The sequence below is a fragment of the Drosophila obscura genome, unplaced genomic scaffold (genome assembly GCF_018151105.1).
Source record: "Drosophila obscura isolate BZ-5 IFL unplaced genomic scaffold, ASM1815110v1 contig_179, whole genome shotgun sequence".
NCBI lineage: Eukaryota > Metazoa > Arthropoda > Insecta > Diptera > Drosophilidae > Drosophila > Drosophila obscura.
This window is the reverse complement of record NW_024542766.1, coordinates 3,871,870-3,898,588: the sequence shown is the minus strand read 5'-3', so window position 1 is coordinate 3,898,588 and position 26,719 is coordinate 3,871,870. Positions and strand designations below refer to the sequence as shown.

Here is a 26,719-nt window from a genome sequence, read left to right as displayed (position 1 = left end):
CAATGTCCTAATAGAGTTTGTTTTTTTTTCATAAATATACAAATTTGTAAGGCTTAATCATTAAAGCAAAAATAAAATATTTGAACGGAAAATAAATTGTATTAGATATTATTTGGAGAGTTTTATTTAAACAACGATTATTAATTTGTACGAAAATTTAAGCTTTGTAAAAACTATTACGAGCAAGGTTACACACGGCAAGAAAGGCAGCAACTTCCAGCAGCATTCCGAAATATTAAGTTAAAGAATTACTTATTTTTTTGTCATAAAAAATTCGAAAGTACGTTCCTTTCATTTTTTATTCCACAGTTTATTCCCTTACAGTTTCATAAAATTATGCCTTCTAATTGCATCAACAAAGGACCCATAATTGTTTTTCCAAATGATTTATAATGAACACAAATCAATTATTTAGACATTTATCACCTCAAACGCGATATAATTTCCCCGCTTTGCTTTGGTTTAATAATTTCGCAATATATATAATTTATCCCTAAACAACCAGCAAAGGGTGTCAAGTGTCATCCTCGAATTAACGCGTTTCAATAGCGAAAACTGAGGAAGAAATCAAATTATTTGCAGCACATCACGAAACAGCACGGAAACACCAAAGTTCTGGTTTTGTTTCACGGTGGGGCGTATACGTGATCAAATATGTAAATAATTACAAAATGAAAATGTGTGTGTTGTGTGTGTGTGTGTGTGTGGAAAACCAAACGAAGCGTAGCCAGCGACACATACTCGCTGTATCCTAGCTGTAACCAGTGACAAAAAATAATGTAATAAAATAATGCTAATGATGGTACCGACACAGGAATACCTGGTAGTTAAAGTTCAGCTTGAAATGTGATTAAAAATTGAATTAATTATACTCTATGTTGTTTTTATAATATTAATAATATAATATAATAATATAATAATAATAATAAAAATAATATATACAAAAAAAGGGAAGGGAACGAATACGGCAAATATTCCTGTCTCATCAGCATATGAATTTTGTTGCTCTAGAGTTGCATGGAGTTGCATATTGAGGGGAAAAATATTAATTTTTTTATAATATAATATTTATAATATTTTATATTTTATAATAATTATTTATTAATCTAAACTAGATTACATATCAAAAAACTTTATGGCCATGAAATTCTACCTCTTCCTGTTCTTCGAGTATACCCTTGCTCTTTGACGTGTTTTATACAACACACAAAAAAATGTTGTATTTCCACTTTAAAAGCGTTACACAAACCACAGCGTGAAAAACTGAAGGCGTGGCTGGTGGCGTATGACATCAATTTATTTGCGCCACGCACGCGAATGCAAACAAATTAAATTGCAAATCATGATTAGCTTTCCACAAGGGGAAAAAGCTACACACAAAAAAATCCCTGCATATAGCGGAGGATTGAGGGTATACAAAAAAAAAGGAAAGGGAATGAATACGACGAATATTCCTGTCTCATCAGCATATGAAAATGTTGTTGCTCTGCTTTTGGCTTTTGTTTTGCTCGAGCGGAAATCTGATGGGGAATTTCTTTAGAATGGAGTTGCATATTGAGGGGGAACAACGGGAATACCCTTTGCGGGCAGAATAAGATTTTCAAAATGGTTGGTAAAGTTGTATAAAAGTTGGATACCTCTCGCAGAAATTTAAATAAATATTCTATTAATTTTTGGAACCTCTTTGAGGGTATTTTTTCTGATGGTAATAAAATAAACATTACATGTAGATTTTGTGTCACTATTGTTAGAAATTATAAAAGTTCTTTAAATCAACCAATTAAAATTAAATACTTCTGAAGATCTTGGCCCAAATGTTTTTTCTTGCATAGAGCATTTAAATTGTCGTCTGGAACAAATGCGATTTTCTTTCGCTCCTGTTGCTGCTAGTATTCTTTTTATAAATTTATGATGTAGCTGCAAATTTAACGGATTGCAATATACTTCCACTGTTCCCCTCACTTTTGTCTCTTGCCGTCTCGCTGTCTGCCCCGACTTGCGGCTCTGCGGCTACGGCTACGTGCAACACTTGAGAAATACCAGCAGAGCAGAGCGTGTTTGTATCTTTTCTCTACCCCTACCCCAAGCCGACGTCACGTTTGATAATATGGTAAATAATTTAAGCAAAGCAACAAAACAAAGCAAAGCAAAGCCATGCATGAAATGTACAGTTGAAATGTACAGTTGCGCATGTTAAGGCTAGGGGATAACCTATAATTTTAATTGCATATAGAATATTTAGACTAATTTTAATTGGCTTTAAAGAGCTATTAATATAGTCATTTATTTATGTTTTAAACAATTAAATGTCTCATTTCTTGCCTTTTATTTTGTATACAAACCTGCTCGCATATACAACACACTCGCAGCCCTTAGAAATACCCTGTAGAAGCACGCGACAAACTGGCAGCAAATGTCAACGACACAAACCCAAACAAAAATCTACCAAAAAATAAAAGAAGAACAGAAGCAGAGGCAGAAGCAGCCCAGAAGACAACCAGAAAACCAACATCGATGTCAAGTTTGTGTTAAATTATGTGTAAATTATTTACCAACAATGCAGCAGAATTGAGTTTCAGTCGCATTCGGAAAAAATCGTAGAAAATCGATGGTAGATGGAGATTTATGGTATTTGATTTTTGGGTTTTTTTTTTGTTTCGTTAAAGAAAGCTTTTCCTTTGTTTTTCTTTGCGTTGTTTAATAGTTTTTTCTATCTGCCTTCCGAATTTTAAAAAATGTTACATAAGCTAAGGTTTCATTTGGGGTTTTTGTTTTGGCGTTTTATTTAATTAATTCTTTTTATTTATTTTAATTTTGCTTGTATTTTAACAGGAAGCTCTCAACTTCCTGTAGCAGGCACCTCAGAGGATTTAAGCTTCTGCAAAGTGTAGGAAATTGTTGCTACTTAGGCTATAGAAATAATTGGATTGAGGCTGTGATCATGGAGGCCACAGCATAGTTCTGGAAGAGGCAGCCAACGCCTTAGCCACAGTATTTACTGTACCACAGTCGCAGTTCTGTCCGCTCCATACCACACCATCTTATCTTGGACTCTACGACTAATACTTGCTATGTATATCCTTGCATTGATGTAGTGTCCCCCCCAGCTTGAAAGCAAATAGAATTAACCAAAAGGAATTCACATAAAAAAAAAAAAACTTTTCACAAATTGAATTAACGCACACAGACAAACACACACACACATACCCAAAAAAAGGGGAGCCCACAGCTTCGAACTTCTTCTTTTTTCTAAGGAGCGAGCTCATTGAAATTCCCTTCCTACCTGCAAATGGTCGATGCTCTTAACCTCAGGTAAATATTTATACAGGGCCCTCTCATTCGAGAGGTTTTGCCCATACACAATGTCTCTCTCCTCTGTCTCTCTTTCGCTCTCTGTCTTCTGTGTGCTGTCTCTTGTTGTCTCTCCAGGTAAAAGGAAAACATTCGCAGATTCTATTCAAATCTTTGGCCCCCACCCCACCAAGTTGCCCTTTCCGAGCACTTTAACAGCAGCAGCAGCTTTTTGGTTATTTTGTTTGCACTTCGTTGCTGTGTGTGCGCTGTGTGTGTGCTGTGTGTTGTGTGTGTGTGTGTGTGTGTGTGTGTGTGTCCAGTTATTGAATTCCACTTGTTTAGCTTGATTTTGTTGTAGTTCTCTCTCTCTCTCCTGGGATGCTGCTGGGGGGTCTGGGGTTCTGTGTAAACGTGCAGAAAAAAAAACTTTTGCGTGTTAACAACATTTTTCAATATAAGTTGGCAAACTTTTCTGTGCCTCAGACGCACACACACACACACACACACACACACACACACACACAGAGACACAGAGAAGCCAGCCCACCCACATGTTTGCCAAAGCCAAAAGTAAAAGTCTAGCAGCAAGTCAAGGATGTCAGTCAGTTGGTCGTATCCTGGGTGTCCTCCTCGGTATCTGTCTGTGCGTCTGTCTGTCTGTCTGGTATTTGTGTGTGCCACTGCAAGTGGCAGCTAAGATGATCAAATAAAGAAAAGAAAAGAAAAAAAGGTAGAAGAAAACTCTCAAGGGTATTTTAGTTAAAGAAAATAGAGAAACAGCAAAGTAACGAAACGAAACGGTTCTACCAACCCCTACCAACCCCACCACCCACCACTCTACTACTATATATGCGGGTGGGTATATCTATCGCTCTTACAGGTAAAACTTCTGGGGCTTGATGAATTGAATTGTTGACAAACGAACCAACGAACGAACGAACCAGCAAAACAGAAGAAAATTGTGTTTATTCAGTCATGTTACAAGTTACATTTACGGGGTGGGGGCTGGCAAAAGTTCTTGGCCCCCACGCCAAGCTCCCTTCAATGCTGCAACCACCGAAAAGGGGAAAATGATTTACAAGCTGGGATCATATAGATTTTATTCTACAATAAGCTAAATAATTTTCGCGGCTGCTTTCGGGGCTGGATCACTGAACATATAGCGTATCCAGCATCAGTACTTGATGATTGTTCTTGGCCAGTGTGATGACATAACCCTCGCCGGTGATCTTCAAGCCGCAGCAACGCGAAACATTCAGCTGGGGACACTCAAACATGGACTTGAGCACACCATCGCGGCCATAGCAGGTCACATGAAAGCGATTGCCATGCGAATCACCAATGAGAATATCCCCAGCGCTGGACAGCTCAATGCCCATGGGAAAGCAGGAGACCTTCTCGTTGCCAATGCGATGCAGAAATTGGCCATTCTCCTGGAACACGGCAACGGCATGGCCCTTCATATCGCAGATATAGAACAGATTATCGCGTATGGCTATGTCCGAGGGTTCGCGCACAAAGTCACTGCAGTCGAACCAGTGCAGCAATAGGCCCTCCTCCGATATCACAAAGACAGTGGGCGAAACGCTATCAACGGCCACAATGTGACCCTGCGCAGTGACGGCCAGTCCCGAGACAATGTCCATAAATCTTATGGCAATCTTGAGCATAAAGGTGCCGCATTGTGTGAAGATTTGCATGCGTGAGCGCTCACTGCCGCGATCGCAGACCACAAAGTTGCCATTGCGCTGGCTGACGGCCACCTTGCGGGGATAGTAGAGTTGGCCATTCTGCTTGCCGGTATCGCCAAACTGAAACTGCAGGCCGCCCATTTTGTCAAACACGGCGATGCGATGATTGTTGGTATCGGCGACAATGATCTCCTCGTGGCGGCCCAGGCAAAAGCCATGCGGCAGATTCAACTGTTCCTTGCCCGAGCCCAGGGAGCCGAATTTGTGTATGATCGCCATGGGCGTGGCCTTGCTGTGAACGGCGGGCCCAAGCATCATCGGGCCATGGAAACCCTCGCCTGATGAATTGAGAGCTTGCTGGCTGCCAGGCGCGGTGTCAGCTGGCGGCAGCTGGAAGCGTTCATTGTTCAGTCTCAGTTGGGCGAGAGCCTGCAAGTTGTTGAACGCGCGCTCAACGTCCTGCTGCTTTTGTTTCTGCTGCTGTTGCGCCTCATTCGAGCTGGGGCTAGCATCGGCCACGGTCAGAGCCTCGCTCAAGGCATAGGACATCGTTAGGGGCATTCTGGGCATACGGTACTCCAGCATACTGAAAGAGTTACAAGTTGTTAGGTTTTCTAGATATTTTCTTAATGTGCAGACAGCGTCGTAAAAGAGCACGTGGCAGCGTAACAGCTTCGTGCGGCTTCGGCCGCAGCGGCACTGCAAAAAATATGTGAGTGTCTGCGTGCCGACCACGGATCAATGGCTGCAATAGCTATGCGGCCGAACTATTAATATTGCACTGTAGCTGCTTCTTTTTACTCTCATTCTTTTGCAGAGCCACAACTACATTTTCTTTCGAACCTTGTTAAAAAGGTTCGGCCCACGAAATATATAATAGTTCGGCCGCACTTACCCAAGCAAAAACGCGTAAAAACCAATAAAAATTACAACCTTTATACGTTCTTAAATACTTTTAACCGCACAATATGCAACTTTTCACAAAAACTAAACAATATTAATGACAAAACGTAAGACAGACACAATAGCTTCACAATCATTGACATTTAATTCAAAAGTATATTTGATCGGGCATAAATTTTGGTTCCAAACTAATGCCATAACCAAAACAAAGTAGCCATGTCTGTGATTTGTCTATCAGTGTCCCAAAAATCCCAGCAACTGAAACATTAAAAACAAAATTGCATTCCAAAAAACGAAAAATACATTTTAATAGAGTTTGAAAGTTATAAAGCTGCCGCTGCCGTTGCCATTGGCCAGAACTTCAACGAAAATGTCAAACGGCGAACAGAAGACAATTCCAAAGACTCGAACAATTATATTTCGTCAGCATATTCCACAAATTGATTTGACGGCGGACAGCGACGATGAAGATATTGTTGCTAATTCGAAAAAGCAATGCGACAATGCCTGCGTCTGTCCCATTTGCTTTGAACACCTGCACGGCAAATGTTCAGTGGTCACCGTATGCGGACATCTCTTCTGCTTCAAGTGCCTGAGAAAATCGGTGAAGATATATTGCTGTTGTCCCCTGTGCAGGAAGCCTCTGAACAATACACAATTCTATCGAATATATTTTTAAATATTCAACTGTTTAATGTTTTTCGTGGTTTTAATTGGTTTTATTGTTTTATTTTTTTTTTTTTTGTTGATTTTTTCGTTCGTAAAGTTACTCAAAATGTTTGGCAAAATCAGTTAATTAATATATGTAAATCATATAAATAAATATAAATAAAAGTGTGGGTAGCATTCGTCGCCTCGTCTATAAGAGATGTTTGATTTTATGCCTAAAAAATATATATAAGAAAATGATGTACCCAATTATTGTGAGCGGATAAACACACACAGATAAATGTCAGTGCAGAGAGAGAGTCTCAGAGAGCGACCCGCATACATACGTACTCGTACGTATACTGGAACTATTATAAAGTCTCTGCCGTGAGCCTATCAAATTATGTTTTTCTCTCATGTATTTTCCTTAAAGCCTAGCATTCAGATCCTGTTAGCTAGCAAACAAATGTCATATATTCTTCTAGTGGCCAGTTCTAGCTAAGAAGCAGCAGATGGCGGCCCACGTGAAGAAAAACTGTTTTGAAAACAATATTTGTTTTATATTTATGAATAAAAATAATATATTATATTATCCATACAATTTTCCTTTTTATAATGCTGCATTAATAAGATTATATTTGTCTTTATATATTTATATTTATATTATATTTATATATTATATATATATATATTTATATTATATATTTATATTTGTCTTTATATTTTTTAAATATTTCATTTGGTTTTTTGCTCTCATATTGCAATGTTTTCTTGGTGTTTGCTGGCAAAATATATCAAATTGATATTACTTTCCAGGGGGAGTAAAAAAATACCAGCAATACCAGCAAATACCTTCGGATACTTTTCCAGTACATACCGACCACTTTTTTGTTGATCTGCCCGAACAAATTTCTTATCGGTTTCATACGAATATCAACCCTGATTCTGTTCGCGCGGTGTTTTTTTTTTGCTAGCAAAAAAATGTCATATATTCTTCTAGCGGCCAGTGGTGTGACCAGAGGTGTGCACTGCATTCCGTACGATTACATTTATCATTATTTTTGTCATATGCTAACCTTGCTTTTTGTGTCTAAAATTAAATCAAACCAATTTCGATTCAATAGAAATCCCAAAAGAAATCAATTTGGCAAATAGAATTTCAAACAGCATGGCAAACAATGGGAATACTGTTATTAACCCATTAGCCCGGTCCGCAGAGACAATTGACTTGACGGGCGGCGACGGCAATGACGACAAAGAGGAGGATGAGGAGCAGCAGGAACGCCAGCGTTCAGCTGAGCAAAACATACGCGCTACACGTTGTCGCCATTGCTTAAAATATCTGAAAAATTTGCCAGCAATGGCAACCACATGTGGACATATCTTCTGTCGGGAGTGCCTGCTAAAGTCACTGCATAATAGTATGCGGTGTCCCCTGTGTCACGTGCTCCTTGGCCCGCAAAGCTATTTTCCAATATATCCCATGTACAAAAAATAGTTAAATATTAGAACAGACATTGTAACACAAAAAATGTCTTCATGCCACATCACATACTCACATCAAATGTCGTTTAATGAAGCAATTATAATAACACAATTTTCTTGTGTGTGTGTTTTTTTTTTGATGGGAGCAGCAGCAGTCACAACTTTGCCAGCACATAATCTACCCACTTACAGGCCATACCAAATACTAAAAAAAAAAAACAAACCGCCCAACAAATTGTCTAGATGAAGTGCACTTTTGTCAGAGCTAAAGGTAGAGACGGAGAAGGAGAGGTGAAGCAAGCTTGAAGCGACGTTTTTCCAACTGCCCGTAAAAGTAGACTACAAAATATGCTTAAATATGCATTATGCTCTTATGGAGCAAATGCCGAAAAACACGAGCTGCACACAGGGCAGAGCAGGCCAGAGCAGAACAGAGCGAAGCAGACCAGACCAGAACTCGACTCAAACTCGACTCAATTGCATGTAATGGCACTTAAGCTTACAACCCAGGCTGCGTCTTTCTCTCCCCACTCTCTGTTCCCCTCTCCCCCACTCTCTGTCCCACTCTCTCTCTCTCTGTGTGTGTAGCACAGGTGCAAATGTAAATGCATCAAATCCGAATTGGACCAGAGAGCGTGAAGAGGTACAGGTCCAGGTCCAGGGCACCCAAAACTGCTGCTAGACGAAGCTTTTGCAAAAAAGCATTTTCAATTTTTCCGCCTGAAGCACACACACACACATACACAAGAGATGCAGATCCAGATAAAGATACCGATACATACGCATTTTTTGTTTCTCTTTTTTACTATTAGTGTTTTTTTTTTTACTAATATGCCATGCCACATGCCCCCAATGCTTTGAAAGCATTGCATTTGGCCTCGACAGAAACAAACAAAAAAAATTGTAAAAGAAAATTGCTGCTAAAAAATAAAAGAACCCATTGGTAGGTCCACTCTGACCTTTGCCTGGAGTTAGGCGGGGGCTTTCAGACACTCCAAAAACACAACACCCCAACCATACCCTCTTCAGGCAATGGTTTTACAGACACTCCCTGCCCACTTTGCTCTTACTAGATGGTGGGTTGGCTGGGGGAGGGGGAGCACATTTGAATTTGAATGTACATTGAAATTGATATTGCAACAAAGAGGCGATTACTGCAACTGGCTCCGCAGTTATTGCCACTGCAACTGCAAACTGCCAATGGTACTCTTCACAATGCCACTGCCACTGCTGCCTGCCACATGACCACCGACCACGACCACTACATGTGATTAGCACCAATGTCGCGTGGAAAACTGTGAAAATTCGAGGGTCAAATGGAAACTTGAATGTGCAAAGTCTGGTAAAAAAAATTCAATTGGATTTGTGGAATTTAATGAAAGAATAATCGAGGTTGGTTAAAGAAACCTTTAAATAAATATATAAAATAATAAATAAAAATAGTTCTTAATATGCTTATACATTCAGCCGATAATAATAATAATTAATACAAAAATAAAGCAATAAATAATTAGAATTTATAAATAAAATAGAAAAATTGCATTCCCAAATTAAATAAATAAATAGAATTTATAAATTAAATAAACAATTATTATTATAAATAAAATAAAAAAATAGAATTTATAAATTAAATAAACAAATATAATTTAAAAATAAAATAAATTAATAGAATTCATAAATAAAATAGATAAATTGCATTCCTAAATTAAATAAATAAATAGAATTTATAAATAAAATAGATAAAAATAAATAAATAGAATTTATAAATAAAATAAATAAATAATTAATAATAAATACATTTTTTCTTTTAGATATATTAAAATCCCAAGATGCTGCAGCTCAAGGCTTATTCTTTGCTGATATATTTAGCTACTAAATCTTGTCCTCTGTTGTCGTACCAAAAACTTATTAAACACCCTGTGTGGTGGTGGATGGCACACCTGCGCCGACTCTACCCCTACCCCCTCTGCCAAAACACGCGCGCGGCCTTCATTTGCGTTTGCTTTAACGTTTTGTTATTTTAAGGCATTCACGTTTTGCCGTATGTAATATTTACCTTAACAGTTGTGAAAGTTTGCCAACATGTTGAGCATATTGCGTTTTGTACACACACACACACACACACACAAAGGGTTTTTTGGGTGGGCAGGAGGCGTGGCCAGCACTCCCTCTCCCCGTCTCTCTGTCGAGTTCTCTATCTAACTATTTATCCAGGCGCGTGGGGTGTGTTTGCCTTTGAAAACGGCCCACCAGCCATGCCACCCAATTTCCGCACCAATGCAAATTTTGCTGCAACATTTTTTGGGTTACGCTGCCCGCCGTGTAAACATTTTACCGTTGTAGATATCAAATTTTTGTCGGGGCCTAATTGAATGCTTGGGAATTTTTAGTGAATTTTATTTTGGGATGTGCGCGTGGGAAGTGTTTAGAGAGAGATTTGAAATGTTTAGCTGGAAGGTAAAAATGAATTAAAATGAATTTTCAGAAGTAAAGAAAAAACACCATAATTATGCCATTAAAGAAGTTAATCCTTAAATGATGCCACAAAAATTCTCCAGACAATGTTAGGAATTTGCTGTGGTGCAACAAATCACTTTGTGCAGCTCTAAGGGGACACTTTTTTCGCTCGCCCCAACCCACACCGAAACCAATCTCTTTAGCCGGAACATGGAATACTCGTAAGCCCAGGCGGCACTCCATTATTCCCAGTGAGTACTCGTACTTCACGCAGCAAGCACACACACACACACACACACACACACTATGCCATAACCTCCACATGCCTCCACTAAATCGTTTTGGACACTTTAACTATCCGCTGGGATGACCCACCCCAGCCAAAAATAAAAAAAATAAGAGACTTTCCCCCCACCACAGAAGGCAAGTGAAGTCATGCGCTTAGTGTGGGTGGGTCTACGGATGGGTGGTCAACGAGAACGTCGACAATTCCACGTTTCCAATTCTCTGGATTCTATTCCATATGTTTGCACAGACAATTCGTGCGGCGTGTGTGCTGCGGATGGGGGATGGATGTCCAACGAATTCGATACTCTGGAAACTGAAACTAGAAGTTTAGCTTGCACCTCCTCAGCTACCCCAGCTCTTGTATCTTGCTGAAGTTCACTTGAAGGCTAAAGGATACCGTTTAGCATGGATTTAAATTAGTTTAAAATAAGTGAGAAATAATTTTAAAGGATTTAAGGGATTTAAATTATAATTTTTACTCATTATTTGCGCCAATCAAGATGATGCTTGCTGAGTATATTTTATATTTGAGACATTTAAATATAATTATAATAGCTTGAAAATTGTGCATACCACAGAGGAATTTAATGCGCGATCTCTGACATCTAGTGGACTACATACAGCCTTTGAATTTACTCCCTCTCTCTCTCTGTTACAAGAAAACCCTCAGCCTGCCAGCATACCCTTTCCTATGCCCCACTATTACAGGATACCAAAAAGGAGTGAGAAGAACAAGCATAGAGATGGCTGCTATTTTCATTTGTCCGGAACGTGTTTGGAAAATTAAAAGTTTCACCCAGAGAGAGACAGCCAGCGAGAGAGCAAGCAGGACAGAGCAAATGAGCAACAGAGAGAGAGAGAGTGAGAGAGAGAGAGCGAGGGAGGGAGATGGAAAATGAAAGTGGAACCAACTTTTCCATTGGTGTGGGGGCAAAAGGAGTCCAGTTACGTTGCAGAAATAAATAAATATATATTTCGTTTTTCTATGGGTAGATTTTGGGCCCCCCCGTCTAAATGCAATTGCCATTGTACGAGTATTGTTTTGTTTATCATAAACAATAAAACTTATTTTGACAAGTTTTTTGAAAAATGAAACCAACTCAAGAAGCAGACAGCTGAAAGCGAGAGGTAGAGAGAGAGAGAGAGCAGGAGAGATCAACTTGAATTTGTTTCTCTTTATTAGTTAGTTTGCTTCTCATTCTCTCTCTCTCTCTCTCTGCCTTTCCTTTCCAGGGTACGACTGTCTGTCGGTCTGTCTATTTGTCCAACCATAAAACTTTCATAATTTGCATGACATGCATTGTGTGTGTGTGTGTGTGGCACCATCTGCCATCGCTGCCGTTTGTCATAATGGGGGAGGTTGGCCTGGCCTGTCCAAAAACAACTTCAAAGTGCCTCCGTCCCGTTCGTGATTAATTTTGCAACGTGTGGCAGGCAACGCCGCTGGCAGCAGCTGCTCAACCCACAAAAAAATAACAAAATAAAATTAAAAAACAAACAAAACTAATATTTAAGTTAGTTTTATGCTCAAATGCGAGTATCTATTCAGTTTTTACTATTGGGGGAAAATTCATTGACGCAGTGACTCAGTCAGGGAGGTAGTCAGATGTGCAGCTACTCAATTATTTATTTGTTTTATCAGCAACGTTTTCTTGCCTCATTTTTAAAGACTGATGCATACAGGAGGTGTGGTATGTAGGCTCATTATAATTTCCATGGCGTCCCACTTTACACGCAATGAATAAATTATAAAATTTAAGTAACATTTCACCCTCTGACTGTTCATCTCTTTTCTTATTCTATTAAATTTAACAACCTTTCCCCGGTCTTTTGTGTACTCAATCGATTTTATGCACTTGCCCAAACCATTAAAAGTTTTGCATTTAATTAACATGCAATCATTTTGTCTAATTCCAGTTGAAAGGCTTTCGATTCGACACTGAAATGCCCAGTAGAAAGACAGGTGTTCAAAGAGCCGTGCAACAGGTGAGCTTTAACTTTGTTTTAATTCAAATGACACTGAAAGAATAGTTCTGAATAGTTTCTTATATTTTATTTATTTATATTTTGCATTTATTTATATTTATAGTATTATATACTAAAGAATAGTTCTGAATATTTTCTTATACTATAATATTTATTTATATTTTGCATTTATTTATATTTATAATATTTTACACTGAAAAAATAGTTCTGAATATTTTCTTATATTATATTTATTTATATTTTGCCTTTATTTATATTTATAATATTATACACATATTTTCGCATGCACAAACTTCGTATGGAAATCAGAAACACCATCTGAAAAAATAATAAGCGTATGAATATTGATTCCGATTATCTCTGCATCAAAGTCCCCACAGGAACTCGCTGCCCATACCATCCAGAAATTCCAACAAATGATTTTCAATTAGTATTCGATTTTTTTTGTTTTTGCTTTCCAACAACCAATAACAATAGTAATTATTAAGTGAAGCGCATTCCGCAATTGCCCATTTCTCACGTTACTGTTACTGCTTGCTGGCAACAAAAATACTCACCCACTTCCCACACGCGGAAATGTAACAAAATATTTTCATAAACATTTCTTTCTTTATTTTTATACAACATTCCCCCGCAGCACCACATCACCACCCATTTTGAGGGCAATTTGTGAAGCAGCCGGACATGCAGTTGTTTTCCTTTTTTTTTTTTTATATACGATTGCATGTGGCAAGGCCTTGGGGCCTAGGCACTGAGGGGGGCGACTCTGGCGACTCAACGGCTACTCAGCGAGAGAATTAATAACGCCATGCGTCGCATTTGCATGCAGCAACAACAGAAAAAAAAAAAAAAACGCCGTGTCCACAGCAGAGTCCACGCCATCCTGTCACGCCTCGTAAATTTTTTAGGCAAATATTGAATTGTTGCGCGCCTGGGGCCAGGAGCAAAAAACTGAAAGAAAGACAAAGAAAAATGCAAATGCATATACAAAAAAAGTCAGTTCGAAACAGTTGAATGATAGAGCAGACACTTTGGTTGCCCTAACTGCAGTTAGGGAAAAGCCTCGTTTCAGGCGAAACTAAATTACATTTTCAATTAACATTTACCTGTGACCTGTCAATAGGGCATTCGGATGTAGGCACAACAGCTGTTTTGCTGTCTTTAAACACTTTCAATAATTCCACAATAGTCTCTCTCATGCCCTAAAGAGCATCCGCCGTTCGCCTTTAAATTTCTCCAATTTTATAACATTTATTACAAAAAATGTGACGTACTTAATGCACTTTTTGTTGTAGACTTTTTCTGATCGAAGTGGTGAATATAATTAATAGCGTCAGCTGGCAATCGTTTGTGCAATTTTTATGCTCTTTAAAGGTCTCCCAATATATATATATATATATATATTAATTCTACTCCCCAGTGTGTTCTACAGCCTTTCATTCATGGCATCTTTTCACGCTCGATAAATGCATTTGTGCATATAAATTGCTTATTTATTGTTGTCGCACCCATAACCATACTCGTCTTTTTTTTTTGTATTTTGCTGGTTTAATTGCCAATGGAAAATGGGCAGCACAGACACGAATCTGCTACCAACTGGGGGGTGGGTCACAGCAGTCACCGAAACTGTGTGGGGGGCTTAGGCGCGGCAGAGTCACGCAGTCACAGGAAATTGTATCTAAATTCAATTTGTGGACTACACACACACACACACACACACTGTGTGTGGTGTGCGTGTGTCTTCCTGGGGCACGGCACCCCATATCCCAGAGAGAGAACTCTGCACATTAAAAGTACGTGTCAAATTAAATTGTTGTGCTGCAAAAACAATTGAATTTCGTTGCCGTGTTTCATCATCAGCAACAGCAACAGCACCAGCAGAAGCACCAGCAACAGCAGCAGCACCATTTCCAGCAGCTCCCAGTTTCCCAGTTGTTTCCCATTTCCGTTTCATCCCTAACCTAATCCAACGTTTAGACGGTTAGTGGGTTCTGTGTGCTGCTGCTGCTGCTGTTGCCTGATTTTATTTTTGCCCCAGCTAAATGCCAGAGATTTATGTTTATGGCTATTCCGTGTCAGTGTCTTGTGGTTGGTCCTCGCCGCCGCCGCCGCCTGTGTGATGTTCTCTGTAGAGGATTCGGTTGGTTTCTGTTTCATATTCAATATTTATTTTGTTGCCATTTGTCCTTGACTTTAAAGTGGTACACATTTGGATATTTGAAATGAGTTTTCGGTTGGAGTTTTTCTCCTTCAAAATGTACAATAACAAGCTGAGAGTTTTATGTGTCGTTTTTAATTTGTGCCTTTGGAAAGTAGTTAAAATTGTCAGCTTAGGAGCTATACAAATATTTTCTTTGCTTGGCCTGGGGGCCAACGATAGCTGAAAGGGAGTGTACTTTTTTTTCGGACTGTAGCAGGAAATGCATGAATTTTTCCTTAATCATTTTATCAGAATATTTTCGTGTAAGGGTTTTTTGTGCTCATTTGTTAGTCAGTTATACCCCTAAAAATAAGCGGTAAATATGGAAATATTTTTTTTTATATGAATCTAATTTTGTACATTTCTATTAGTCCTTTTAAAATATTAAATAATAATAAAAATAGTCAGAAATATTATTGTTATTTAAATAGCTAGTAGGGTAAATAGGGCAAAAATTATAACGAAATATAAAAACGAGTTTAAGATTTAATTAGCGAGAAGACGTCTGTCTTATGACAGGTTAATAATATGTACTACATATATTTAAGAGTAGTCTTTTGGAGCTGGTATTTCTCCGATAACAATTTAATTTAATTTAATTTTAAAAGGAAACAGTAAAACAGAAAATCAGAACATTTTTTAAATTCATTTAACTACCAAATTATTCATATTACAATTTATAATATTATAATATATAGATTATATTATATAGATAATAGATTATTAGAATATTATAAATTTTCAGCTTTTATGCAGAGTTTTCATCTTTTGTCCGTTGGACCCGCACTTAACTTAAAACAATAAATAGTAAATAGAAATTGTCCCTGACCCTTAAAAAAATTTGTAATCAACAGTAACAGTACGTAAAGTAATTGTACTTAATTATCTGTGATAATTGTTTACAATAAACCTTAAAAAAAAAAAGGGCCCCTCAAAGACAAAATAAAATTTTTTTATTATTTTTTTTTTTTTTTAAAAAAAAAAAAAAAAAAAAAAAAAAAAAAAATTTTTTTTTTTTTTTTTTTTATATAAAAAAAAAAAATAAAAAAAAAAAAATATTTATTATAAAAAATAAATTGGGTTTTTTCCCTTTCTCCCCCCCCTCGGGGGGCCGGGGGGGGGCCCGCGGGGGGGGGGGGGGGGGGGGGGGGAAAGAAAAAAAAGGGGGTGGGGCGGGGGGGGGGGGGGGGGGGAAAAAAAAAAAAAAAAATTTTTTCATTCTGGCTATAATTATGATCGATGTTCAGCATACATTTTGAAGTTTTCCCCCTTTGAAAATTGTTTCACATTTCTGATTCGAGTTGGACACTCAAGCTGTGTGTCGCAGGCCCTCGAATGTCTCGACATTTCAAATCACAGCGCAGAGGACATCACTCTTTAAGCTGTTTGAAGTAGCCCATCGAGCAAGGGAGTGACTGTACTCGCACTCGTACTCGTATATATTTTTTGACATGTCCTTGCACGGGCAATACGTTTGCCAATTGCCCGAGTATCGAGCAAGGGTTCCCCATTTCTCTCTCTCACTCTCTCTGTCTCTCTTTTGTTGTCTGTGGCGAAACGTGCCCAACTTTTGTTTCGGGGAAAAAGTTGTTGATAGATAGAAAACGGGGCCAAGGGTCACCCAGTTGGCAGTCGCCAGTCGGCAGTCGGCAGTCACATGGCTGCCTGCCACACCAGGGGACATGGGTAATTATCGAGACAATGCGCGCTCGCTGCCCCTCGCCCTCGCCCCACCCCATTCAAGTTTGTCGTCGGCTGCAGCTCCAGCTGCAGATCCTCTGCTGTCTCTGGTGTACATTCGTACCGTTGCTCTATGGTAGATATTCTTTTCCCTTTACTTTTGTTTTTGTTGTTGTTGTGTGCTGTGCTGCCCAGGAAGTGCAGTAAATTGTGCGACACAAAAATAGTACCTACAGCAGGACAATGGCGTTGGAAAATGCGCCATGCAGCGCAACGCAAACGCCTGGACAGACCCCAGGACCCAGGCTAAGAGTCACAGGACATTCAATATCACTGTGGAGGGGTAGTGGTAGTGGTGAGTCGGAGGGGGTGTGTGTGCCTTGTGCTGCACAACAGACGCTTGTCATCAGCAGACGTGACTAGACGACAACAACATCGGCAACAGGAGCAACAAGAACAGACGACACACACCCCCACCAGCCGCCTCTGTGCAGCGTCCACTAAAGACAAAACATGCTCTGGGCGGTGGCGGCGGAGCTGTGGATGGGGCGGCGTAGCTGTGGGTGGGGCGTCTGGCACTGTACTTTGGGGGGTCGTAGGTTAAACCCAAGCAATTGTGCATTAAATTGCACTAAGCCAGCTGATTCGACTCGTTGAGAGCACCTACTCGACACAGAGAGAGAGAGAGAGAGAGAGAAGAAAGAGAGACCGAAGAAAAGAGTGATAAAGCTGATAAAAACCTAATGAAAAAGGCAGCTGAAAGCAGCGCTTAAAAGACACAGCCATGGATCGTATGAGTGGGAAACAAAAAATATATTTATTGTTTATTTATTATTTATTTATAATTTATTTTTTACTTATACTGGACTGGTGACTGGAAAGATCTCTCTCTGGGAGCGAACAACTATAGCTAATGTCCGTCAAAAATCATTAAAAAGAAGAACCCAACAACTCGAATTTTTTGTAGCGCCCATTAGGTTCCATTCAGTTCGTCAAACTGTTTTTTTTGGCTTGTGTGGCTGCCCACTATGACTCAACTGCTTGCAACTTAATGTGTTGATTTGTTGTAAGTTGAGTCACTAAAAAAAAAACACACACACAAAACAAACACAAAAATGAAGGTAAAATGAAGGCAAAAACGAAGACAAAACCAAAGGCAAAATGACTTTTCAATGTGATGGAAAACAAAGCCATGGAAAATGACAACGAAACAACAGAAATTGTTTAATTAGTTTGAATAGTTGGATAAGGGTGGGGGTGGTGCTAAGGGAGCTGGTTTAAGGGTTGTGCCTGTCTGGGTATAGAGGGATTAAGTTAAAGCATTCAATTACAAAAGAAACCTGCAACTTTCTGGCTCAAGAATCGTAAGCTTACAGGAGACGATTCAGCTATAATTATACCCTGCTGCAACAGGGGTATATGTGCGTGAAAGGAGCAGCCATAAATTATGGTAAATGCAATACAAGTGATTTTTGGATAGATATTTGCATTATGCATTTATTAATTTCATTACAATGAATTTAATGATTTTTTATATATCAATAAAATCCGAAAAATTGCCCAGTCCATGCCACAGCCTCAGCCTTTCCTGCGCTCCCCAACTTCCTTGAATTGTTTTGTTTGTTTGTTTATTGTGTGTTTTGTAATCATTGTAAAAGTCTTTCAATTATGTGGGCAGTTTTAGTTGTCTGCTCTGCAGTACTTTGGTGATGTACAGATAGAAAAAATCGCAGTATAGAATGGTTTGAACAATGCCAGAGATGATGGCAATTAAATCGAAATGCGACTCGGCGATGAAGCGATAAATCCAATTGCATACATACAGCGCACGATACGAGCCCAGAGCAAATAGATAATGGCTCGTTATGGATTCAGCTTCGCCCGTTTTGGCCACCATAAATAGTTGCGGCAAAATGGCCACCGATTCCAGGTAAATTGAAAATGTCCACAGCACCTCCAGTACGGCAAGTTCGTGATTGAAGAAAAGCGAAAGCAGGGCACAGGGCACCAGCAGATATCCAATGCGGAACGAGTCATGATTGTGATCGTATGTGGCCTTAAACTTGCGATAAATCAAATACAGCGTAGCTCCCGAAGCAATCAAGAACAGCAATTTCATGATCGAATTATAGAGGCTCACGTATGTGGTTAGGATATCCAAATAGCGCATAAAGTAGACGATGGCAAACAGTATCTGCGACTTGCCAGATATGCCCGCACACGAACGAGATTTCCATATTTTATGCAACAGTATTAAAATGGCTACAACGTGTGCCAAATCAGCGACCAAACGAAATATATTCATCGTGAATCGGGATTATGGGAATTTATTTGTTTAGTACTTTTACGTTTGCTGCTCAGTAGTTTTACGTATTTTGAATAGTGAGAGGAATATCAACTGTAGAGACGAGCTAAGCAAAGGTTTCCTTGTTGTTTCTAATAGTATTTCCCAATGCTAGATTTATCTGAACTACTATTGGGTTTTTTCTAATCCCAATAAACTGTCATGCTGCAGTTTTAATTTGAACATTAAACCAACATTCAATTAGTCGCACAAATGTGCAAAATCAAATTAATTTTAATTTACAAGCTAAAACTGCAAAAGAGGGGAAATTGCTGCGCTAATGCAGCACCAACAACAACGACAAATGGCATAGAAGAAAATTGTTATCAATAAATTTTTGATAATCAATTAAGTGAAGCGTAAATAAAGCATTCAATGAACGGGTGGGGTGGTGGGGTGGATGGGGAAGGGACAGCGCATATTTGACATAAGCAGTGGACTTTCGTTGGGGAGGGGCAGAACTACTTACTACTGCGTGTAACTGGCTTTTATTTTAGCGCGTTGATGCGGAAGATGACTGCGAAAGAGACAGCATGCACAGAGGGGGAGAGGAGTGTGCTCTGGAAAGTTCGTTTCTCTGCTCTCTCTCTACCTCTCCCTCGGTATCTATTGTGTGAATGAGATTTATGGGTTTCTATATTCATGTAGCATAAAGCCAAAACTTAGTGCACTAAAGCATTTAATTCTGATTAACTTTTCAATGCAGTTGAAGGGTGGCGCAAAATTTAACGTTTCAATTGTTTGCAGAAAGCTAAGCACTTTATTTAAGCCAGGATAAATCAAAAATGCTGCAAGCTGATTAATTCAAGGGGAAGCAGTTAATTGATTCAGAAAGGAATCATGGCAGGCATTTTTATTGTTTATTCTTCTTAGAAATGATAAAAAAAAATATATTTTATGGGTTTTCAGAATTTGCACAAATATATTTCGGAGAGTTGCTGTGAAGTCTGTGCTAATTTTTACCAACTGACTGAGGCAACCAAATACACAGGAATCTCAAAAAAAAAAAAATAGATCCACTTTGTTCATGGGGTAATTCTTATATCTAAAAAAGTTCTAATTTCTGGACATTTTTTTTTACAGAAAATGATACAATACAAATTCGTTGAAAAACTTTTTAATTTAAATTTCTAATTTTTAAATTAAATTTCTAATTTTTAAATTATTTTTTTAGTTATATATTTAAATTGAAATTTTTAAATTTTAATTAAAACGTTTAAATAAGATTAAATTTAAAATTTTTAAATTAAATTTTTAAATTTTTTAAATTAAATTAAAATTATTTTTAAATTTTTAAATTTTAATTTTAAATTTTTAAATTAAATTTTAAATTCTTAAATTAAATTTTAAATTTATATTTTGAATTTTTAAATAAAATTATAAATTTAAATTTTTTTATTTTTGTTTTTGTAATATTTAATTTTAATTTTGTACCTCAGTAATACATTTAATTGGCTTATTTTATTTTCTGGACAATTCGAATTTTTTAGAGTTCTAATTTGTTAGATTCCACTGATGATCTTTTTGTAAGAATCATAGCTGCTACCTCAGGGTTTTTTAACAGTAGACAACGTGGCATAGTATATTTTATATTGGTTTTAAATCTGAATTCTACGTGCAAAAATTTAAGTTAAAATTACAAGAGTGCGAGCACTCTTCCCTTACTCTGCACTTACTCTGCCCTTACTCTGCCCTTACTCTGCCCTTCCTCTGCAACTCGAATCAAAAATCATTATATTTTAAATACTTCTGCCATAAGCAAAATACATATGCAAATTTGTTGTTGTCATTTGCTGTCATCATGATGCCCCATTCCATGATTTCTATAGATATTTTTTTTGTATGTTAAACAGACTGTGAGGGAGAAGCCTTGAGAGCTGTTCCAATTATCATTATGCCTGGGATATGTAAATGTATGTTATTTATAAGTTAAATCTTTATATACCAATGTATTTTCAGTGTGTGACAATGTGTGCGTGTGTGTATGATACTGGGGAAAATAAATGCAAAGCTTTTTTCATATATAAAACACAATTTTAAGCTTGTTTGTGTGCCTGGGCATCTCTCTCATATCAGGAAAACGTAAGCCGATTATAAAGGCAATTTCTATATCATACAACGTGTCCTTTATGCATATATTTGTATCCATACAACTGTATATACATATATAGATATATATATATGCAATTATATTTATGTTTGTTGCTGTTGTGCCTTGGCTTTTCCTCTGGCATGAACTCTGGCTTCTGTCGATTTTTGCTTTTATTATTGCAAGCCTGAATCCTGCTGAACGCAGCCTGGTAACTGCCAGGGTTGCCTTGTTAACATGCTAAATACATTTTAATGCCAATTTATGTGGCAGCATATCGAAGCAGATGTATCTATGGCAAGTGCTCGCCCTAAGATCCCTAATAATTTTAAATATCAAAGTTTGCAATCTGCTGTACAATGTATGCCATAATTACATGGAAAACTGTGAGTGAGAGGGAGTAACTGTACAACTTTTCTGAAGATGCCACAAAGTATGCAAGCGTCAGCTGATAAGGGGCGCTAAAAATTCCAAAAAGGGAACAAGCAGCAGCACCAGCAGCAGCAGCAGCAGGACCATTTATAACAATGCAAACTGACAGAAAGTGTGCGAAGCAGAGAGAGCCCCAGCCCCAGCCCCAGCACCCACACCCACAGCCGTCGCTCTATTGTGATGCAAGAATTAATGCACCAGACGTGTCGCAGAGCAGCCCGGCAGTAGGAAGAAGAGTTGGTAGCTTGTCACACACAAAGGACACTCGCAGAGGGCGAGAGAGAGTGAGGGAGTGGGTGGGGGCAGCAGCACACAAAACAAACGATGTGGTTGCAAATTAGTAGTAAACCACCAACTACATCAAGCGTGAGTGGGCGCTGTGCACCAGGGCTGCATTGCCAGACCAGGGGTGCACCAAAAAGGAAGTGCAAAGTCAGTCAGTCAGTCCAACAGGACGGGGCAGGGCCCTAAACTACACACGCGCCTGATGAAAGGACACAACACACACAGCGGAGTAGGGGAGCAGTGGAGTGAGCGGCGCCACACAAACAGAATTATTTCGTGCATCCTGCAAACGGATGCATGACAGGCAAAGGCAAAGGCACAGGCAGCACAAGCAGCAGCAGCAGCAGCAGAGAGAAACAGCCTCCGCCTCCGCCTGCGCCCATTGCCATAGCCATAAGAAGTAAGCTGTAAATTTTCATCAGCATTCAAAAAGAAAAATGTGCTCTATACTCTTTCACAAGGAACAGGGGGATAGCTAACAGAAACTTCAGAACCATTTAAGAGAGTCTCCAAAAGGGTAGAGCAACGTAGTTCTTGCAGTGATCTTTCTAGGGAAATTTTGGGATATTTTTAGGAAATATTGGAGATAAATGAGAGTTAAAAAAGAAGTAACTAAAATATGATCCAGTGGCAAATACTTCTCTGACCTCTCTGACAGGCAGATCACTTTATCCCAAGTAAAACTGTGATGTTGTAGCCATAATTTTTGAGTTTATTGTACCCATATTTAGTTTTAGCATTTAACTTTAAATAGTAAATTGTAAATAGAAACTGTCCTTGACCCTTAATCAACAGTCACACTACGTTAAGTAATTGTACAATAATTGTGATAATTGTTACAAGAATCCTACATAATAAACCCTGAAAAAAGTTTTGGCAGAGCTATAGTTATATGCTGGCTATCCTAGCTTTGCGCCTGCATAGATATTTCATGGCTTTGGGTGAAGTTTTATTGGTTCATGGCTGTTGCATTGCTTCCAAAGACACTTCGATGGCAAAGTGGCTACCCCTACAAGATCTTTCGCCCAGTAATTCTGTGATATTTTTTTTTTTTATATGTTAACCAACAAATCTCTAAGCCATTTAGGGGGGTATCCCTGGGGGAAGAGCATCGCAGTACTTGGAGTTATCTACCCATCTCTATCTCTGGCTAGTTTTGTAACACTCTCTCTCTCTCTCTCTCTCTCTCACTAGCTATTTCTCGCTCTCCCTCTCTTTCTGTTCTCTGTGTTCGTCTGTGTATGGCGTGATAGTGTTGCCATAGCGCATAAAGTATGATGTGAGATTGTTGCTGTCGCTGCTTTCTGCTTGCTTGCTTGCTTGCTGCTGCTGCTAAGGGGCAGTTGTTAGTGGCACACGTTGTACGTGTGACAAGGCCACAGGAATGCTGCCGACTTGCATCACACATAAAGAGAGAGAGAGAGAGACAGAGAGAGAGAGAGAGAGACAGAGAGAGAGAGTATGAGCAAGGGATAGAGCAGGAAGTACCGGATGTCACCGGATGTGGAGCTAGCCGTGTGTGTCCGTGTATGTGTGTTTCGTGTTTGTGTGTGTGCATGTGTGTGTGTGTGTGTGTGTTGGTGTCCCATGTTGTCGTGTGACTTTGGTCATGGTTATGACTCCCGGACCTCCCGACTCCGACTCAGGGCAGGCTTCAGGTGCTGCCCGTGTATTTATGCCTCCACCTTTCCACCTTTCACCACCCCCTGTGCATGTTTGCCTTTCCCGTTGCCAGACCCATTGTCGCCTTTGTTCAACCGCGCTGTCAGTTAAATGTCAACAGGATATGTGGCGAACTATAATAATTTGTTGGCTACAGGCCCTCTTCGGCTCAGACTTTTGTCCTCTTCCAACGAGCATGCTGAAGCATTTTGTCTCTCAGACCAAACAGCAGCATATGCGTCTTAATTGTTTATTAAACTGTTTTTAATGGCAACAAATTGTTGTCGATATTGCAGCCCAAGGAGCATAAATTGTTATGAGAATTTTTGCGAATTCTTAGCATTTTTAATCGTTAACATTCGCCCACTTGTGCTGGAGAACTTTGGAGTATTATACGACAACCTTTTTGGGGTACAAAATCGTAGTCAAAGTATGCCCTACAATACTTGCACTTTGATTCCAATCGAATGAGTTACAATAGAGCCTACAAAAGGTGTTACATTATATTTATTTAATTGTGATAATTTAGCTGAACAAGTACAAATTTAAATATGGCCGATCCCAGTAATGATTGGGAAGGCGAGATGTGTCAGCTGCTACACGAGACGTAAGTACAGCGCTCTCAGCTAACAAAAAGCCACGCCCTCTGATGCTCGCTGCTAAACCCAACCCCACAGTGATGCCACGCAGGTTGCCACGCTGGCAAATCATCAGAGTGTCCCACACATTCAACCAAATGCCTGAAGATCTCTTTACAAATATGCCAACAGCTGATGTCGAGGAATTTTTTAAATTAAATCCTGAAGGCAAGCAGCAGCAGCAGCAGCAGCTACAAGCTTCAGAAGATACTCGTGTGCCACAAGTTCAAAAAAAAACAAAAAAGAGTAAGCATTCGGTTTTTGTATATACATATGTAGCATTGATGGAAGGAGGAGGAGCCTTACCCTAAACAATTCGTGTGTTAAATTCTCCCCAGGCATATGCCGCAATATCTTTGGTGGGCTGTCGTTCTGGATCGGGCTACTATACGTTTTTGATTTTTTGCTGTCCATTCACCTTATGCACCCAAATGAAAACGCATTTAAAGCTGCAACAGAGGAAGGATGGCTGCCAATCGGTTGGTTCTTTTACTTTTGGCTCGTGCTCATAGTATGTGCGATTCTTTTATACGATTTTTTTTGTTAATCTGTTTAACACACCCCAAAAACTGTGCTGTACTACTACTGTACCGTAATATCCACAGCACACATTTTAATCAAGTTTAGAATTTCCAACACATTTCGGTCTATAGAATTTTTGTATTATTTATTTTTTTATTTTTCTTTTGAATTTTTCAATGCTATCAACACACAACTCACAAAGCAATAATTAATTAATTAATTATAGGAAATGAAATGCCGCAAAGTTTCTCACCTGGCGACAAACAATTTTCCAAAATATTCCAATTTCCCACGCTCCACGCTCCAAACGCGAAAATTATTTGCAGGCAAACGGCCAAATGGCACCTGTCTCTCCTACACCCAATCACCCTCTCTCTCTCTCTCGCTCTCTCTCGCTCGTTCGATCTCTCTGTCTCGCTTTCTCTATTATTTTGTCAAATGTATATTTATTACCGGAAATGTAAAACAACATTGTTGAGGGCTGATCCAGGGGCTGGAGGAGGGGGCTGCGACCAAAATGACAACGGTGGCAACAGATGCCAAATGAGGTGGTTCCCTGCGCGGTGAAGAGGTGAAGCTGCTGTGGGGAAGTTTTGTGAGGTGCACATGGGCAGGATGTCGCTTCTGTTTCGGTTCAGCCAATGGACAATTTTCAACGGGAAATGATTTTAATTGATTTCTGTGTGACATTTTGTTATTACAAGCTAAATGGGATTTCTCAATCACCAAGCCACCAGAGCAATTCGCTTTAAGAATATTAAAAAGGTAGAAAGGATAGGAGTATATACCTATATATAAAAATATATATATATATATATGTTATATTGGCGTATACTTAATATAAGTATTTTGATTGCAAGTTTGGCTAAAAGGTCAACGAAATGGGCCCCAAACTTTTAGCAATTTTGATTGAAAATAACACTACACTACAAAGAAAAATTAATTCTAGATTTTGGCTACAATTTGTATATCAAAATTACAGTACAGAAATTTGCAAAAATTAAATTTATTTACAATTTGTGAACAACTGACTTCAAAATTAAAAAAAAACCTTCGTGAGGCGTGGGTTTATTACAATTGTGAACAACTGACTTCAAAAAAAAAAAAAATAAATCTGTTATATGTTTTTTATATACCTTTTTCTTTGATTATTATATTCTATAATGGTATATATAGGCGTATACTTAATAAAGGTATTTTGATTGCAAGTTGATTTCAAAATTTAAAAAAAAATAAATCTGTTATATGTTATTTTTATATGCCTTTTCTTTGATTACTATATTCTTTAATATATTTTGCATGTTTGCCAGGTCGAAGGGCAGTTTGATTGCGAAGGGAAAAAAAAAAAAATTTTTTTTAAAATTTTTAAAAAAAAATTTAAAAAAAAAAAAAAAAAATCGATCTTTAAGTTTTTAGGCCTAATTAAGTTTTTGTGCAAGTTTGGCTAAAAGGACGAAATGGGCCCCAAACTTTTAGCAATTTTGATTGAAAATACCACAACACTACAAAGAAAAATTAGTTCTATTTTTTGGCTTCAATTTGTATATCAAAATTACAGTACAGAAATTTGCAAAAATTAAAGTTATTTACAATTTGTGAACAATTGAAAAAAAAAATCTCTTTATTATTTGTTATTTTTGCATACCTTTTCTTTGATTATAATAAATCGTGTCCATAATTTTAGACACTTTGCTGCCTGACTAGTGTAATTCCCAGCCTGTCCAACTATCTTTGGTTAGGGATTAGGCGGCACAGCTGCTCCACCATTCAACTGCCAGCATCTAGACAGGCGGAATCGCGGGCGCTGTTTCGGGGCTGCCACCAAAAATACTGGACGGGGTATATACTCCAAAAATAGCAGGATGGGACGCAGGACGGATGATTTCGTGGCCTCCAAAAATACGAATGGAAAGGAGGAAGGAATGGTTACGCTGCCGCAATGAGGGGCCAGGAGGAGGCTTCGCCAATTTCGTGTTTTGGTTATTTGTTCAAACAGATGTTGCAGATACTATAACCAGTGTTGCCGTTGTTGTTGTTGTTGTTGGCTGCTGTTGCTGTTGCTGCTTTCGTTATTTGTTTCAATGTGGTCGCCATTGGTTTGGTTTAGTTTTTGTT

The 26,719-nt window shown here is 38.6% G+C and overlaps 3 protein-coding genes across 4 annotated transcripts; 1 reads left to right on the top strand and 2 right to left on the bottom strand.

The window, feature by feature from the left end:
• Positions 1 to 4,357: 4,357 nt before the first annotated feature.
• LOC111074223 (B-box type zinc finger protein ncl-1-like) lies at positions 4,358 to 6,039 on the bottom strand. Of its 2 annotated transcripts, none has more exons than XM_022366944.2 (2): positions 5,881 to 6,039; positions 4,358 to 5,571 (listed from the first exon to the last, which is right to left on the bottom strand). In XM_022366944.2, the coding sequence occupies exon 2, from the start codon at positions 5,568 to 5,570 to the stop codon at positions 4,443 to 4,445; it is 1,128 nt and encodes a 375-aa protein (XP_022222636.2). In that variant the 5' UTR covers position 5,571; positions 5,881 to 6,039; the 3' UTR covers positions 4,358 to 4,442. The 2 variants fall into 2 exon arrangements, with proteins under 2 accessions (XP_022222636.2, XP_022222635.2); XM_022366943.2 differs by having other exon boundaries at positions 4,363 to 5,571; positions 5,919 to 6,039.
• Positions 6,040 to 18,132: 12,093 nt separating this feature from the next.
• Positions 18,133 to 19,052, bottom strand: LOC111074233 (ER lumen protein-retaining receptor-like). Its single transcript, XM_022366958.2, has one exon. The coding sequence runs from the start codon at positions 18,935 to 18,937 to the stop codon at positions 18,299 to 18,301; it is 639 nt and encodes a 212-aa protein (XP_022222650.1). The 5' UTR covers positions 18,938 to 19,052; the 3' UTR covers positions 18,133 to 18,298.
• Positions 19,053 to 23,887: 4,835 nt separating this feature from the next.
• On the top strand, positions 23,888 to 25,620 carry LOC111074234. The gene is made up of 3 exons (XM_022366959.2): positions 23,888 to 24,051; positions 24,122 to 24,328; positions 24,421 to 25,620. Exons 1-3 carry the CDS (start codon positions 24,012 to 24,014, stop codon positions 24,627 to 24,629), a joined length of 456 nt encoding a protein of 151 aa, XP_022222651.2. The 5' UTR covers positions 23,888 to 24,011; the 3' UTR covers positions 24,630 to 25,620.
• The last annotated feature ends 1,099 nt before the right edge of the window (positions 25,621 to 26,719 follow it).

Excerpts from the sequence above, each read along its gene's own strand:
- LOC111074223 (XM_022366944.2), bottom strand. The coding sequence starts at position 5,570 with ATGCTGGAGTACCGTATGCCCAGAATGCCCCTAACGATGTCCTATGCC.
- LOC111074233 (XM_022366958.2), bottom strand. The coding sequence starts at position 18,937 with ATGAATATATTTCGTTTGGTCGCTGATTTGGCACACGTTGTAGCCATT.
- LOC111074234 (XM_022366959.2), top strand. The coding sequence starts at position 24,012 with ATGATTGGGAAGGCGAGATGTGTCAGCTGCTACACGAGAC. Across the intron at positions 24,052-24,121 it reads TGTCAGCTGCTACACGAGAC|TGATGCCACGCAGGTTGCCA; the intron begins GTAAGTACAGCG and ends CCAACCCCACAG. Across the intron at positions 24,329-24,420 it reads TCAAAAAAAAACAAAAAAGA|GCATATGCCGCAATATCTTT; the intron begins GTAAGCATTCGG and ends AATTCTCCCCAG.